Here is an 18,687-nt window from a genome sequence, read left to right on the forward strand (position 1 = left end):
TTAAATTACCAGAAGAGGAACGGTAAGCACTTTTGTCTAAACACCCAAAGTTCCTGCAAAAATACAGACAAATAAACACACATGTCTCTGTCCATAAATCACAGAGTAAAAGAAATATATTTCTACATCTACTAATAACATTGTAATAATACAAAGTGGGTTAATATTTGTAGATATTGAAATTTAATGCTTTTAAACTTGATGGTTAAACTCAGTGGTTGAGAATAAAGAAGAATAATGTTACAGTTCTTATTGCAGTCTTACAGTGAACCTTTAAACAAGTAAATGGACATTGTTGAAATATTTTGCTTGTACCAGAAGAGTAGTAAAAATACACAGACAGTAAACATGCATGATAAAGGGGGGGGGGGGGGGGTAGTTTGTTGATAAATGGTCTGAAACGCTGTTTAAAAAAAGTAATGACATTAATTCTACAGTAATGTATATTATATAATTGGCTTCTATCTCTGCAGGTTTTCTTTATAACTAGGGGAATTCTGACAGATGGATGAATGTTGCAATTCTTACAATTCTTACATCCCATGGGGTGGAAAATAATAAAAGAAAATGAAGTACCTAGTGAAAAAGCATCTATACTGTGGGTGGTTCTATAAATAAAAACGTATGTTTTGTAAAATTGCAAAATATTGATAATAACAGTAATTATATCATTCATTCCTTTCCGCACCAGACACCGTCAGCATGTCCAGCTCCCCTTTTAAGTTTTAAGTATTAAACTCTTAATTAGTAGATTGGGTATTGTGTACATACAATTTTAGTATTGCATTTCCCACAAAAACACACTCACACACACACATAGGCACATACACAAACTGAGGCAAGCCCAACACTGACACCTTAATTGCCCTGGGGCTCAGATTAATGCAAATCTGAGACTGCTTGTGGCCAAAGTGCTGATAAATCAATCTCATTTGCATTTTTTTAGCATGCAAGAAAAGACGTTCTGCATATTAGATGGCAGCTGGCTCTGATAGACATGCAGGAGATATTGCTGTGTCTTTCTCTTCTGATCACAGCAGATAACAACATCCTTATCTGTCGGCCGAGCACAAACTAGCAGAGCACAACAATCATCCAGACCTGATCACAACTGTGGTCATCCAATTTCAAAGGTCACACTAAACCATCTATGACAGAATTTATCTATGTAACCCCTTGTTTTCCGTAATGGACAGCAGACTCAAGCATGAAGGTGCAAGAGAATGAAAGAGAAAATTATTTATAAAATATTTCACTTTTTAATAATAATAATAATAATAATAATAATAATAATAATAATAATAATATAGTTATAAAAATAATTAAATAACCCAATTATGTGAAATAGACAATCATTTTTTTTTCTCAGCCAGTTTCATGAGATGCATGATGTCCTTTTAAAATAGATTTAGCAGTAAATAGATTTGGACATTTATTATCTCATTTTCATTCACTATTCACTAATTAATTTAAATAATTTGTTAAATAATAGATTTATTTGTTTACAAAAGTCATTTCAAGGATCTTAGCACACTCATCCAGATAAAAATTCTAATTTTAAACGAACAAATTTCAGTCCAATGTGTAAAACGTTTGCCTGCTTCTGAATTTGAGTTTTGATCATTTTGACTGGTACTAAAATGAATGTATTGTTGTTCTGCTGATTACCAATGAACTTAACCTGTGATTAAATCTTGAGTTTGAGCTCAATACTTGCAAGGACTATCAAAGTGCAGAAAACTGTTATATTCATTGTAGATTAATGACATTTTGTGGTTATTTCCAGTAGTTTGTGTGTTGCATCGTTAATGTTTTTAGTGTTTTTTTTTCTCTCAAGATTAGCTTATTTTGTCAGTTGTTTATAATGGTATGGTATAATAACATTTATTACAGTGGCCGAGAGAGCTTAATGTGCTGCAGTTTAAGAAAACATATACAATTCCAAAAAACGCCAGCAACTTAAGAAAAGCTCTTCATCCATTTGACAGCACACATGCTGCAAATCCTCACAACACAAACACATTTTAAAAAACGTGCTGCATTTTCTTACAACGCAAAACATTTTGCAAAAACATGCTGCATTTTCTCACAACACAACAGAAATATTTTAAGGAGACCCTAAAACGTGACGGACCCGGCTATTTAGGTTCTGGTTATTTAGGCTAATGTATACTAAAGACACAGGGATCTGAATATTAAAATAAACAAAAAACTCATTTTTCAAAGACCACCTACCACTTCACAGAGCAATAGTCACGGCACAGCAGTGTTCATCACGTTTTTTGGTTCCCCTTGAAATATTTCTGTTGTTTTATGAAAAAAATGCAGCATGTTCTCATAAAATGTTTGCGTTCTGAGAAAATGCTGCGCGTTTTTAAAAATGTGTTTGCATTGTGAGGATTTGCTGCACGCATGCTGTCAAACGGATAAAGATCTTTTCTCAATTTGCTGGCTTTTTTTGTAATTGCACATGTTTTCTTAAATTGCATCTTGGTAAGCTCTCTCGGCCAATGTAATTTACCCCCAAAATTATCAATTTGGGTCTTGAACACAAGCCCTAGGATTAATATCCCACCCAAGCCCGCAGCAGACCCATTGAACATATGCACTCATAAGACCATTCCTCAATTCTATAGAATCAAATGCAAAGCTCATCAAATGCAACTAATAGCAACTTTTAGACAAACTTACACTTGAATGTGAATCAGTGTAATGAGAACTCCCCAAAAAGACAGAAACCATATGTGGGAAATGTAATTAGATTTTGACAAATTTGCCTCACATCTCATCTGTGAACTTGAAGAAGTGAGGTTAATGATCTTTACTGCAGCCAGCCACCAGAGGGCGAATGGAGTTTTTTTGGCTTCGCTTTTCAGGACATAAAAGGCACTCTTGATGGAAACACTTCTGCAGATATCACAAAGACACATGTCAAAAAAGATTCATGGTGTTAAAGTGCTCTCAAGTTATCACAGCTAGCATTTTCAGGAGGGCTACTGGTGATTTTAGTTTGCTTTAAAAAATGGATTGGTAGAGGCACAGTAATACAGACTAAATCTCTGCTTCAGTGGTTATGCTAATAATGTCTAATTAAAGAAAGTGTATTGCCTCTGAGACTGAAGTGACATGTTCGCTAATAATTATGGTCAAAGGAATAGTTTGCTTACAAAACAATTTAAAAGTCACAATTAACTTCTTTTAAACCATCGTGGTCCTTTCATCTGTTTCTTTTAACACAAAAGAAGACATGTTGACTGCCATATAATTGGAAAAAAGCCAATAGCAGTAGCCATAGCCAATAGCCATGGCAGTTGGCTGCACACTTATGCACTATTCTATACCTTTTTGTAACATAAACAGTGTAAGTAGCATATTCCCACTGAAAATACTTAAAAGAGTACATCTACTTTAAATACCAGGATGATATGTTTATTTAACCTATTAAAAGAATTGTGGTAAATTGAACAACACTTTGTGCACTCAAGGATAGGATAAACTTTTTTTATCCCCGAGAGGAGATTTGTCTTGGGCAAAAAGGTGCTACAACGTTGCTCTAAGCTGACAATGAAATAAATAAAACAAAAAAAAAACAATTAAGAACATACATTGTTAGCAAAATAAGACCACATGTAAATATATAATGGTTGCAGCTATGCTTAGATGTAGTGGAATGGGAGGAGCTGATTATGAAGGGGAGGAGCTATCAGGGTCTACACTTGGATTACATCATGTCTATTCTTCTACAAAGATTATTATGCCACCTCTTGATGGTGACTGGGGTTGTACTCATGACAAGTGCTATTTGATAGGTTGGCCATTTATTTCACTGCCACTGTTAAAAGTTGACTGAAAAACAGTTTGAATTATAGTTAGTAAAAAGCGTGTTCCGTTTGGGATGACACTAAACTCATACACCACACTGTTTAGTGATGCATATACATTGTATAGTGTGTCATTTGGGATGCATTTACTATCATTTGTATGCAGGCCCGGATTAAGAATTCAGAGGTCTCTGGGCACAGTGTCTTGTAGAGCCCCCTACCCGGTCACATCCCTATAGTTAAATTAAAAAATAAGAATAATATAATATTTTTTCTTAAAATGAATCTATAATGTATTGGCCGCATTTTTAAAATATATGATAGATAGTACATATATTTATAGTCTACAAAGATTTAACTTATTTTTAAAGCATTTAAAGAACACTTTGAATAAGAAAATACTAATAAAAAAACTACTAAAAATGTTTAATATACTTGTTCAAGTTCACTGAAGCAGTACTAAAATATATATTTAAAGCTATTTTTAATATATAACTTCTACAAACTTAAAATGCATATGATTTGCATATAACACACAATGCCTCTCCAATCCAGATCTATAAATCTGAGTCTTCCATAATACACACACTTATTAAAAATTTCCCACTGTCTCCCTCCTGATGAACAGTAGGGAAAAACATAGGTCAACTTGACTATAAACCTTAAAGTATCCGAAAAAGTATTGGTGGTGACTATTTGCTAAGAGAAAAATATATAGTTGTCTGTGCTTTTTTTTTTACAGAGAGGGAGGCACCTTTATTAGGGCATGTGCCATTTATTAATATGCCATTTATTCTTTGAACGAATCCATGAGGTAGGAGAATATGCATGAAGCAGGGCAACTAACATTGTAAATACAAATTAATTCCATTAAGATATCGCTAACATTTTTAACACCAGCTGGAAAATAACAGTTTATAGAATATTTAAAGTAACCATTTACAGTAGATGCTGTTAATACCTACAGTAGGTTTATACACATATAAAAATAGGCTAAACCTTATTAAATAACCATGAGCCACTCACAGTATGACTTTATATCACAATAAATGTATAAAAATAAATGTATTTCCAATCTGTCATGTAATAGGGAAAAAGAGAAGAAAGAGTTCAGCAGACGGTGGATTCGAACTGGGTTGATGATCGATCGCATCAAAACATGTTGCCATTCACTTTACAAGCTGCGCCATTCACACCATTCTGCGCCTGTCTTTAGTTAGGTTGTCACTGTGGATTAAACAGTGTTGGGCCAAAGCCGATCAAATAGCTTATTCCAACGTGGAGCACTATTTGCACTTAGCCTAAATAGACATTCCAAAAACGCCATATTTCCCCCCCTCACAGGAGCCCCGGAATAAAGACAGGATTGAAGTGTGTGATTAAATTATGACAGAACTCAGTTTTTGGGGGTGAACCGTCTTCGAAGAGATTAACATCCATGTGTGTCTTTGGCTTTATAAAATAAACAAATAAAATGAAATGAGCAGGATCTGGGGAGGGGAAGAGAGAAATAAAGGAGGCGAGCGGGGAGAATGAATGATAGATCTTGACGCATTTATTTCTGTGCCATCTGCTACATTCAGACAGCCGTGCTATGAGGTTAAGCTAAGGTCGTAGGAGAATCTGGCTCTCCATCCCTGATATATAATACACACTCTCACATACATACACGCGTGCCGTGCCTTCATTGTGTTTCTGCGCAGTGTGATGGAGGCTGAACTATTGTCCTGCATACATTGTTATGCTTTAGTCTAATGGGCTGTAATTTTCCCCATGGGATGTTCTCCATGGCAACAGTATAATGAAATATGTGTGTGCACGTGTGTGACTTTGACTTTTAACTGTTCATGAAGTTCTTATAATATTGTATGTGACATTAATACCTGGTAGTGTGATTCATTACTGGTTTAAAGAAACCAAAGAGAAGCAATGTGCAATTGAACTTGAATGTTTTTAAGAGCTCTTCATATCTTGAAAGATAGTAGATATAAAATAATTGTTAAATGAAATGAAGTAGAGGTGGCTCAGTGGTTAGCACTGTTGCCTCACACCAAGAAGGTCTCTGGTTCGAGTCCTGGCTGTACCAGTTGGCATTTTTGTGTGGAGTTTGCATGTTCTCCCCATGTTCACGTGGGTTTCCTCCGGTTGCTCCTGTTTCCCCTATAGTCCAAAGACAGGTCAAGTGAATTGAATAAACTAAATTGGCCGTATAGTGTATGAGTGTGTGTGTGTGTGTGTGAGTGAATGAGTGTGTATGGGTGTTTCCCAGTACTGGGTTGCAGCTGGAAGGGCATCTGCTGAGTAAAACATATGCTGGATAAGTTGGCAGTTCTTTCCGCTGTGGCGATCTTTGAAATAGAGACTAAGCCGAAGGAAAATGAATGCGTGAATGAAATTAAGTGTCAAGTGAATGTTTTTACTTTCCTCCTAAAAAAATATAGCAGAAAATAATACAAGCAAACACAATACAAGAAAATACAAGAAAATAATACAAGCAAACTTACTTCTTACTTCTGTCCACTTTTTAACAACTTTATTTTTGTTTTTATCACATTGTACATCAAATACAAAGTATATATATATATATATATATATATATATATATATATATATATATATATATATATATATATATATATATATATATACAGTTGAAGTCAGAATTATTAGCTCCCCTGAATTATTAGCTCCCCTGAATTGTTAGCTCCCCTGTTTATTTTTTCCCCAATTTTTGTTTAACGAAGAGAAGATTTTTTCAACACATTTCTAAACATAATAGTAAACTCATTTTTAATAACTGATTTATTTTATCTTTGACATGATGACAGTAAATAATATTTGACTAGATAATTTTCAAGACACTTCTATACAGCTTAAAGTGACATTTAAAGGCTTGACTGGGTTAATTAGGTTAACTAGGCAGGTTAGGGTAATTAGGCAAGTTATTGTACAATGATGATTTGTTCTGTAGACAGTCGGAAAAAAAAATAGCTTAAAGGGGCTAATAATTTTGACCTTAAAATGGTTCATAAAAAAATCAAAACTGCGTTTGTTCTAGCCGAAATAAAACAAATAAGACTTTCTCCAGAAATTTTTTTTTTATGAGACATACTGTGAAAATTTCCTTGCCTAGTTGAACATCATTTGGGAAATATTTGAAAAAGAAAAAAAAAATCTAAGGGGGGCTAATAATTCTGACTTCATCTGTATATATATATATATATATATATATATATATATATATATATATATATATATATATATATATATATATATATATATATATATATATATATATATATATATATATGTGTATATATATATATATGTATATATGTATATGTGTATAATTTTTTTTAAATACATTAATACAGATAATGTATCCTACTATCACATTTACTTTATCATGAATTAAAGTGATATAATTATAGCTTAATTAAAGGATGTATCAAAAATATGATCAAAACTGGCAGGTTAATGAATTGATGCTTTAGAATTTTATGCCACAACTGAAAAAATATGCATAACTGGGACTGAAAGTTAAGGCTGTTTCTAATTAAACTAAAAGTTTATGCAGAAAATGTCACAGAAAACAAATTGTTCTTTTTAGAACTAGTTTAAAGCTGTAAATAAACATTAAAATAATTTATAAGGCATGCAGCTTCAGTCTTTCTTTCTTTGACAAAACAATTTGGTCGAACAAAAAAAATGTAACACATTCAGAGCTTTGAGTACAACATCAAAGACTTATTTCACTCCAAAACGAAACATCTGTTATCCTTTACTTGCCATTGTGACATTCCAAATCCATAAGAAATTGACTGATCTTCTGAACATAAATATTTAATTAGATATTAGACAGATATTTCTTTTATCAAATGAGTGATTTTAATCTTTTCACTGAATGTATAATCACACAAATATCTAACATTCAAAACATCAAAAAACAAACATAAAACCAAAAATTCTGGATGATCTGAGGGATTTTTTATGCATGCCTTTGGGTAAATAAACTTTCAGTGGAGCAACAGATCTAAAAGATTCATTACAAATATTTTTCTAGAAAAATTAAGCTGAATGCAAGCCTTTTGGAATGACATGAGTGTGGGTAGTGTTGGGTAAGTTACTTCAAAAAACTAATTAATTATTAATTAATTCATTATTACAAATGTATTTAAATTACTTTACCAATTACTTTTATTTAAAAAGCAACTCAACAGCTAATTCAATGACCTGACTAAATATGAAGACATCCACATAAATCTCAACACACAGACAATGAAAATTAAAATCTTAATTATTTAAATTTGAGTAAAACAGGAGCATTTAATTGAGTTTTTTTTAATAATAGCACTTGATTTTTAAACAATTAATGTATCAAAACACGTGGCAGCACAGTGGCTCAGTGGTTAGCACTGCCGCCTCTCAGCAAGAAGGTCGCTGGTTTGAGTTTCTGTGTGGAGTTTGCATGTTCTCCTCAGGTTTGCGTTGGTTTCCTCCGGGTGCACCGGTTTCCCCCACAGTCCAAAGACTGTGATAAACAAGGACTAAGCTGAAGGAAAATGAATTAATGTATCAAAACACAAATTAATGTGTTATATTAATTAATTAAAGATTAATTTATATATATATACTATTTTCTTAATTATGGTAAATGTTCTCTTAAATGATAAAATTGGTTCCTATAGAACTGTTGAATTTTTGTATGGTAATTAAGGATTTAGTTATTTGTTATGTAAATACTTATTTTTATTTTAATACTTATTTTAATACTTATTTTTTAACTGATTACACCCAACACTGGGTGTTAATCAATTCTAAAAGAATTTTTGGATTAGTTTATTAAATTGTCTGTTTTAAAAATGACCCTAAAATCATTGGGAGAAATGATTTGCACTGTTTTGATTCCATTTTAACTGCTAATATTTTATTTAATAACTCTTCAAACTCAGCAGGTGCAGACTTTATAGTGTCCACTGCAAATAAGTGCCATTTTGAATGATTATCCTACCTCTTGTCTGTATTCTGGTGACGCTGAAATGTGCAGCTCATGAACTGGAGAATGAACGCCGTCCTTTGCCCTCTCCTCCATCATAAACAAGAACCACTGTTTGCATTGTTCTCAATAAATGGCACAAATGCTCTAAACCTACAAAAAGGTCATATATTCTGAAGACAACATTTGATCAATCACTTATCCTCCTCATATCAAGGGAATGGAGTTTGAATCTGTCTTTTTTACTTTAGGTTTTCTGCTTCTCACCTTTTGTTTATGGTGCTTGTTCATGTCCAACACCCTGACACAGCACACTTGAAGTGAGAAATTACATTTCTCATCCCCTTAAGAACTGCTGCATCTGCAATATTTTTTTTTCCCTGCCGCCTGTATTTATTTGTGCACACACACACGGCCATACACACACACATGGACACACACAGAGCACTAAATTACATGCTATTATGTGAGGCCATAGTTTTATTGCCAACAGGGTAGCCACTCTCCCCCAGTTGTTAAAAATTGCCCTTTAAAGTCTGCACAGCACATTAGGATTTGTGTGTTTGTGTGTGTAGTAGTGTGTGTACTCTGTGTAAAAGAGGTTTCATTTAAATGAACAACCTCTCTTGCTTCTCTTTTTACATTTGTTAACCCGTAATGGACAAAGTGTACATCTAATGAGATGTAATTTGCATGTAATTTCGACTAGACGGTCAGCCAGGACAACAGAAAATAAACTTGATCACTCTATGGGCTGAAAGGTCCTATTACACAAAAGCACTTTAGTGAAGAGTCTGTTATATTTTAGCTGGTGAGTAGTTCATTGATGTTAGACTTCTTTATGAATACAAAAATTAGAGCATGCATGTTAGCTGTCCTCTGTGCCTTGTTTTTATTGTGTTGATTGTTAAAGACAAATTGGATCAGTTGTGAATGCAGACGCTCTTTTCCATACCAGTACTTTTCCATAATACTTGTATGAATTTTTTGTTGTTTTTTAAAAATTAAAGCTTTCATTGTCAGTTGTCTTCACACGTAACCAATCTGCCTCATTTCCTCAAATACACCACAGGGGGGTGCCAGGATATTTAAATGCTCACAAGAACAAACACATCTGAACACTGTCACATAAGTGTTTTATGAACTTGATGCTACTAATATTATTATTATTTTAATAGAATAAAACCCTATTTTGCGTCTTTCTGCAAGACAAACACCTTTTTTTTCTGCTGTGGTGATCCCAATAAAGAAAGTAAATAGCTGAAGGGAAGTAATTGACTGAATATACAGGTACTGGATATGTATTCCATATAACGGCGGATTTGTAGTTCTTTAGCGATCTGCGCGTTTACCATGTTTTGACAGTCATTGGTTTACCAGCAATCTGCAAGAATTAGATCGCTGGTGATTGTGACAATTTGTATCCATTTCTCAGTGAATATAGGTAATATATTTTGGTGCATTTGATCTTTAAAATTTATATTTGCTAAAAACTATTAAACTATTTTCTATATACAGTACATGTTTTTTGTTGAATAGCATGGTTTGCACCGGTGTGTTGTAAGTAATGTGTATTTATATAGCACATTTATTGTGTATAGCCATACACCTAAAGCGCTTCACAATAATGAGGGGTCTCTCTATACTACCACCAGTGTGCAGCATTCACTTGGATGATGTGACGTAGCCACAGGATAACAGTGCTAGTGCGCTCACCACACACCAGTTTTTGGTGGACTGGAGAGACAGTGAGAGAGTGAAATGAGTGGATGGTGATGATTGGGAGGCCATGATGGATAAGAGAGGGAATTCGGCCAGGACACTGACACTGACAGTATAGTGTCCCCTTCACTATTCTGGGGCATTAGGACTCACTCAGACCACAGGTTGAGCACCCCCTGCTGGCTTCACTTACACCATGTCCCACAGTAGCCTAACTTTCCTATGTGGTCTCCCATCCAGGTACTAATCAGGCTCAGCCCTGCTTAGCTTCAGTGAGTAACCAGTCTTTGGCTGCAGGGTGATATGGCTGTGTTAATGTTTTAAATAACACATATTCTATCCATACTCATACAAATATTTTAGTTTTAACATTTTTATTTTTGGTTCTGTAAGTGTTGGAATGTAAAATAAAAAATTAATACATAAGTATTTATGTCAGTAAATATTTATGTGACTACTTGAAATAACAATAATTTAAGACCCAATCATTTAGAAACTGAAAACATTTTTCCTCTTAAAAGAGAGTTGTTTATATTCTAGAAGCTTTTAGAAAAAAAATCAGGTTCACTTTAGTTGCATGAAACAGGTTAAAATGGTTTTAGAGCTAGACACCTTAGACATATTACACATATACTCGCTCTCTCTTTAGTGCTATAAAGGTTAAATGCAAGTTAAAAGGTTAAATCCATCACATCTTCTGAGGAAGTCGGTTGAGAATCGATTGAGGATTGATTGTGGGGACATAGAGCCTCTTCATGGGGGGTGTAACTTCTTAATCCAGATGCCGGTTCTTGCATTTTCTGGGTGTTTGGAGAGGTCAATGCTTGGCTATTATAAATACAGGAGCGCAAAGTCATGGGAGTCTCAGCGAGGCCCAGCTGACATCCTCCTCCAGATCAATGCTCCTCAGAGAGAAAGACCAATCCATCGGTGGACAGAGGTCAGCAGCTCCCAATATAACACATGCTGTTTGACTTTTACTGGGCCATGGAAAGTAAAGGGAGGAAAAAATAGGATGTTCATTCATTCATTTTCTTTTCGGCTTAGTACCTTTATTAATAAGGGGTTGCCACAGCAGAATGAACTGCCAACTTATCCACCATATGTTTTACACAACGCATGCCCTTCCAGCTGCAACCTATCACTGGGAAACATCCATACACTCTCAGTCACACACATACTGTACACTACAGGCAATTTAGCTTATTCAATTCACCTGTACCGCATGTCTTTGGACTGTGGGGGAAACCGGAGCACCCAGTTGAAACCCATGCAAACATGCGGAGAACATGCAAACTCTACACAAAAATGCCAACTGACCCAGCCAAGGCTCAAACCAGCGACCCTCTTGCTGTGAGGTGACCCATGCTACCCACTGCACCACCGTGCCGCCCCAAAAATAGTATGTTGTATATTGTATTTTTATATACGTATAAACAGGTTAACAAACACTGAGAGTTGCACATAGAGCTCAGAACAAGAAAAAAAGGGAAAAACCACGAATAGGAACCAAAAAGAAAGAAAGTGCATGCACAGAAAGCTTTCTATATTTATTATTTTTAAGTTGTCCTTGGCCATCCTCACTTCATGCTGCTAACTAAAATGCTTTTCCAAAAAGGTATTTACTTTCTGCCACTGCAAATGCAATTCACTGTGTGTGTGTGTGTGTGTGTGTGTGTGTGTGTGTGTGTGTGTGTGTGTGTGTGTGTGTGTGTGTGTGTGTGTGTGTGTGTACACATGTTGGGTGTTTGTGTTGTGTGCGTTTGTGTGCAACTATTGACCGGTTCATTGATGAAAGTCTGCAGGTCTGTGGAGCTCATTAAGAAAGTCAGACTGTAAGTTCTCATTTAGATTGATTTGTCACAGAATGGAAATAAGAAATTTAATTTGTGGACATTAAATTAAATACAAAACAATAATGAACTATTTAAATAGTCATACTAATGCCACATTATATAAACAAGGTGAAAATGTTTTTGTATGAACTAAAATGCACCATATGGTGGCAGCAGTTCTAAGACTGAATTTTTATAGCACATGTATTCCATGATTAACGGGGACTTCCTATAGACATTATCATTTTTTTATGCAAAAATGCTGTATATCTCTTGAGCCTTATCATATCTTACAACACAATTAAATAATAAAAACAAACAAATAAAAACAACATTTTAACAATGTGTTGTTTTTATTGGACAACAATTTCTCCCCCTCTCAAAATGTTAGCTTTTATTTTGTGGGCAAATTTGATCCCCAAATTAACATACTGTAATATGTGGAAAAGTTAACTGCTGCCTTTTTAATTTTTATAATATTAAATAATATTCAGTGAATATGATTAAACATTCAGTTGAAGACCAAATGTGTTTGAAATTTAAGAATAGTGTCTATTAAAAGCAGGTTTCTATTTAGTAAATGTGCAGTGGCCGTGCATGACAACACTTGTCAATTAGATTTTCTGGTCTGTGGTTTGTGGTCAGTTCTGCATTACTTTTCAATGTTTCTCACCAATGTTTCTGTAAATAGTGTAATGGCTTAATAACTCAGAAGTAGACACGGATCAAAATATATGTTCCTTCATGTTTTTATGCCAGTTGACTCGTCTATGCTTGTTTCCAGTTTGGTCAATTTTGTAAACTAGTGGAAAGATTTGCTCAAGATAGGGTTTGATAGATTCACAGCAAAGATACAGCTTGCAGACTGCAGAGGAAGTACAAGGTAACCACAGATGCTTCACGATAAACGTCTTTAATCTGATGTGTGTGAAACAGTTTTCTGTAGGTGAGAAAAAAAGTGATATTTAATACCACATTTAAACATGTATGCTGGTACTTTTTTGTTTTTTTAAGAAATGATGCACAAATTTCAGATAAGAACGATAATTTTAATGTTTTAAAGTTAAATATCAAATAAAATAAAGAATCATATACATATGATTAAATCTAAAATAAAGTTAAAGAATTGTATTGCACTTTATAATTATAAATGATATGTAATTGTAATGGTTCTTGTATGAATTATCCTCTGAGGGGTTCTTTAGGGACCTTGACTGTTTAATAATTATATATTCTTTGTATGCGTGTTTTTATGTATGTATGTATATATCTTGTACATATTTTCTACTAGTTTAATATAGTGTGTTTAAAAGAAGTATATATATACATACATGCATGCATGCACGCACGCACGCACGCAATCACGCACGCACACACATACACTTATATATATGTGATTTTAAAATGGCTTTAAAAAAAATTCAAAACTGGTTTTATTTAAGCGAAAATAAAATAAATAAGACTTCTCCAGAAGAAGAAAAAATATTATCAAACACATAAAAGATTTTCTTGCTCTGTTAAACATTATTTGGGAAATATTTAAAAAAGAAATGTCTATATATATATATATATAAATAAATAAATAAATATATATATATATATATATATATATATATATATATATATATATATATATATATATATATATATATATATATAAATATATATAAAGTCTTTATTTTGGTAAGTGTTTTATCTAATTTATGATCAGTTTAACTAAAATACACATATTTTATTTAATCTCATCATAAATTAGCTGAAACACTTACCAAAATACAGCCTTTACTTTTTATTTCATCTCATGTGCTAAACTGGTTGAATATGCATTAATTATTTGCACTTAATTTTTTCATTCATTTTTAGCTAATTAGCCATTTTACAATTTTTCATATATAAGAAAACAATTTGCATTCTATATTTAAAGTCCCTCCTTCCGTTCCACACGCACACGCACACACACACGCACGCACATATATACAAAACAAAGATCCGTCCAACGAATTACCAGACATGAACAACTCTCTTTTCAGGTAACATAATAATATGTATACATTATATTTAAATATGTAATTTATACATAATATAATATAATATACAAAAGAATAACAATTGAATATTTGATATAGGAAAATGATGTTTTGCAGGTGAAATCCAGCACTTTTCTATGCCAGAATGGTAGCTGATGGAGTCTCAAAAGTTGTAGTTAGAGTAAATTCCCAGATGACACAAGACAGCTTTATTTTTGTGAATGGACAGGAAGAAGCAGAAAAAACCCACACTTTGACTGAATTTTTCAAAATACAACCAAAGGCACTGGGGGTAAGACATTTAATGATCAATCATGATGATGTATGGGTATAAACATGCATGTTATGTCATTATGAATAAAACATCTGACCTTTGCTGACTAGATTGTCCAGATAATGACCGGAGCGATGATCTTCTTTCTTGGTGTTGTTCTCACCACCAGTGGCTACGGTTATCCCGCTATTCTTGTCTACAGTGGCATCACCTACTGGGGATCTCTTATTGTAAGTTTCATTTAAAAGTTTGCCTTATATTGCCTCTCAATTTATTATCCAGAATAAACTTTCTCTCTGTAAACTTTTGTTTCTTTCTCAGTACATCAGTGCTGGATCTCTGTCGATTGCTGCACAGTATAAACATAATTTGTGTTTGGTATGTATATAATACCCACATATTTCAACATACATATTTATACATGTTTCTTATGTATGTGTGGTCAGTAATTGTAACTGCAACACTTTGTATTAAACAGTATTTTAACATTTGCTTGTGTGTTTTGAGTTTAGTTATCTTGATTTAATTATTTAATCGTTGAAAACCAACTCTACATTTGGTACTTTGTGAATTTTATTGCTTGGTTATTAGTTTGAAACAATACATAACAAAAACTGAATAGAAAAATACATCATCAACAAAATAACAGAAAAGTATTGATAGCTCACTGCATATCTTTAAACTGTTATCATTTACATTTCTATAGTACACAATAAATTTTTTCAGCATGCTAAAAATGTTAATAAAAATCACTTTGTTTAACTTTTCGACAACAAAAAATGTTGAAACTGAGATCAAAGTCTCACAATTCAAATTAAAACAGTAAAAAATTTATTTTTTACAGTGAGTGTATGGTTGTAATACAGTGAGTGTATGGTTGTAATACAGTGAGTGTATGGTTGTAATACAGTGAGTGTATGGTTGTAATACAGTGAGTGGATGGTTGTAATACAGTGAGTGTATGGTTGTAATACAGTGAGTGGATGGTTGTAATACAGTGAGTGGATGGTTGTAATACAGTGAGTGTATGGTTGTAATACAGTGAGTGGATGGTTGTAATACAGTGAGTGTATGGTTGTAATACAGTGAGTGTATGGTTGTAATACAGTGAGTGGATGGTTGTAACACTTTTTGCTTTTAAAGCTGTTTTCTAATAAGACACAACACAATAAAATTCCAGTGGTAACCAATTTTTCTGTTTACACCAAGAAGTAAAAAAAAGTGCTTAAAAACCATGACTAACCAGAAGAGCTCTCTCTCTGCAAGCTCTCTGCACACGGGATATCTCAAAATCTATTTAATAAACATTTCACACATTTGCAAGGTCTGAAACAGAAAATGATTATAGAAAAAACATTTGCATATTTCTTGAATAATATGACTGAAATAATTTTTTTTTATACATTTATATATTTACAAAAAAATTCATAAATAAACACAATAGATTGAATAATGGGCTCAACAATATAAGGACCTTTCTGTGGATTTCTGTGAGAACAGTTTTCGTGTGGGCCTTTAAAACTATAGTGTCACAGAAATACAAATAATTTCCAATACATAATTCTGCCTCTACTATAGTCTCATATTGCAGATATATGGCTGTTTAACACTCTCATTCTCAACACACCACTTTTCATTTGCTCAGACAGAATGATTCTAGATTTCTGATGTTTTTATTACTTTTAGTTGAAAGTTTTGAGTATGTTTGTGAAAGTTTCTTCAATGATCTGTTTTTGGGTGAAGTTTGTTCTCAGTTTTCTAACTCTTAGTGTATTCTGTTATTGTAGATGAAGGCCTCTCTTGGAATAAATGTGTTCGGTGCCATAACTGCAGGAATCAGCATTCTTCTGATGTCCATACAAATATGCATATTATCTACAATGGATCCAAGTTTATACATTGAGGTATTCAAGTACATGCACAGTATACAATATTGTCTAATTCTGTGTGTTGTTTAATGACATAACTTGTCATAAATCCATCATAAACATGATTGTCATGAGGCTTTTATAATTCATTATAATCATTATAACAGCTTCATTAATTCTTGATCTCAACTATTGGTACACTTTGATTTTTTCATTTAATTGTCATTAAATATTAATGATGTTGTTATAAATATAAATGATTTGAATGGGTATTGGACATTTTTTTGAGAAATTTGAATAACAAATTTAGTTTGTTCCACTGAAAAATCAAATGATCAAAAATATGCATGACACTACAATAATAATAATAATCATGTTTATGACAGATTTATGACAAGTTATGTTGTCTTGGTAATGGCAAGTTGTCATGACAAAGACAGGTTGAGATGCATTTGTTTGTCAAGTTGTCATATGAAAGACAACTCAAACAATGTCATCTTTGCATTTAAAATGACAAAATGTAGCGGAGCAAATTATATTCAATGACAGTGGTCATAAGCATGCATACAATCTGCATAAATCATGCATAAAATCATTTGGCATGTCATGATTATAAAGGTTTCATGACAGTCATATGAATACCCTCTTCAAGTAAAATGTTATACAATTTCAGAAAAAAAAGAAAAAGTTTTCTTTTAAAGCTCTAGCTGTCATTCCTGTTTTAATGGTGAGAACAAACTATTGAAAATATACTTTTATTGTCAAACATTCTTATGATTACATGTAATTAATGTAAATGATGCCATCCATTTTTTTTTGTAGTATTTCATGTTGCGGATCATTGGAATAATGCTGGTGTTCACCATTCCCCAGTTCTATATCTCCGTCTATATCTCATCATTTGCATGCAAAGCCACCTGTAACAGGGACTCTACAGTGGTCAGTGTGGCACTGAACTAGGTAAAGGATTTAGTGCTGGTGATGTTAGTATTTACCTAACATCTTTAAGTGGTAGCCAGATTTATCCCAATAACAAATTACAATTATACTCATACCCTTCATTAAACAAAGCACAACCAATAGTTGAGCTGGCAGAATAATAAAAAGTGAACAGAATGTTTAACAGTAAACTGCCTTTAACCTTGGTAGCTACTGAATGTAAGTAATTACGTTTTACAACCAATACTCAATATAATATGTGGATCTTGTTAGCAGAATTAAAGTACTTGTTTTAAACTGATAGTCTAAATCTCTAACATTGTATATCCATTATTTCACAGTCACAAAGAAGATCCTACCATCCAAAGGCTGCAAGGGGTTAACATCACATTTTGTTGTTGCCTATTGACAAAAATACAACAGATATATACAGTTAATTTTTGAATTGTGTGATATACATTGAAATATTGGGCTATACGGTGGCACAGTGGGTAGCTCGTTCACCTCACAACAAGAAGTTCGCTGGTTCAAGCCTCGGCTGGGTCAGTTGGTGTTTCTGTGTTGAGTGCGCAGGATCTCCCCGTGTTCGCGTGGGTTTCCTGCGGGTGCTCTGGTTTCTCCCACAAGTCCAAAGACATCTGGTATAGGTGAATTGAGTAGGCTAAATTGTCCTTAGTGTATGTATGTGAATGAGTGATGGGTTGCAGCTGGAAGAGCATCCGCTGCGTAATACATACGCTGGATAAGTTGGTGGTTCATTCCGCTGTGGAGACCCCAGATTAATAAACGGAATAAGCTGAAAATAAAATAAATGAATGAACTTTGAAATATTGCCCTTTATCAATATTTGCATAATTAAGGAAAGGTCTTATATAAAGACATTGTCATGTATTTTCAGGTATGCTGTTAATCAAAGATTGTATTTTGGATGATTCTGAATAAATATGTACGTATTTTGGACTCAAATGTTTGGTTTGAGATGTAGTACAGCAAACATTCACATACATGTCATAAATCATAAAAATTGCCACTGACATGTCAAACATGTACTCACAGTAACTGCATCACCAGAAAAAAAAACAGAATACTAATTTGAAGCATGCTGACACTGACACTTTTTAACTTTGCCTGCTCATGTGAAAAAATAAAAACTTTGCCAGTATCGTCACAAGAGCAAAGGTTTTAGCAAAAATGGAAAGGAAGTA

At 33.4% G+C, this 18,687-nt stretch overlaps 1 protein-coding gene across 2 annotated transcripts; it reads left to right on the forward strand.

Annotated features, from left to right (window-relative positions):
* The first annotated feature begins 14,367 nt into the window (after positions 1-14,367).
* On the forward strand, positions 14,368-18,332 carry LOC130228522 (membrane-spanning 4-domains subfamily A member 4A-like). Of its 2 annotated transcripts, XM_056456952.1 has the most exons (7): positions 14,368-14,404; positions 14,519-14,693; positions 14,786-14,905; positions 14,997-15,053; positions 16,463-16,579; positions 17,366-17,503; positions 17,824-18,332. In XM_056456952.1, exons 2-6 carry the CDS (start codon positions 14,547-14,549, stop codon positions 17,501-17,503), a joined length of 579 nt encoding a protein of 192 aa, XP_056312927.1. In that variant the 5' UTR covers positions 14,368-14,404; positions 14,519-14,546; the 3' UTR covers positions 17,824-18,332. The 2 variants fall into 2 exon arrangements, with proteins under 2 accessions (XP_056312927.1, XP_056312928.1); XM_056456953.1 differs by lacking the exon at positions 14,368-14,404 and having other exon boundaries at positions 14,518-14,693.
* Positions 18,333-18,687: the final 355 nt, after the last annotated feature.

Source organism: Danio aesculapii, chromosome 5 (assembly GCF_903798145.1).
Source record: "Danio aesculapii chromosome 5, fDanAes4.1, whole genome shotgun sequence".
In the NCBI taxonomy this organism is placed as follows: domain Eukaryota; kingdom Metazoa; phylum Chordata; class Actinopteri; order Cypriniformes; family Danionidae; genus Danio; species Danio aesculapii.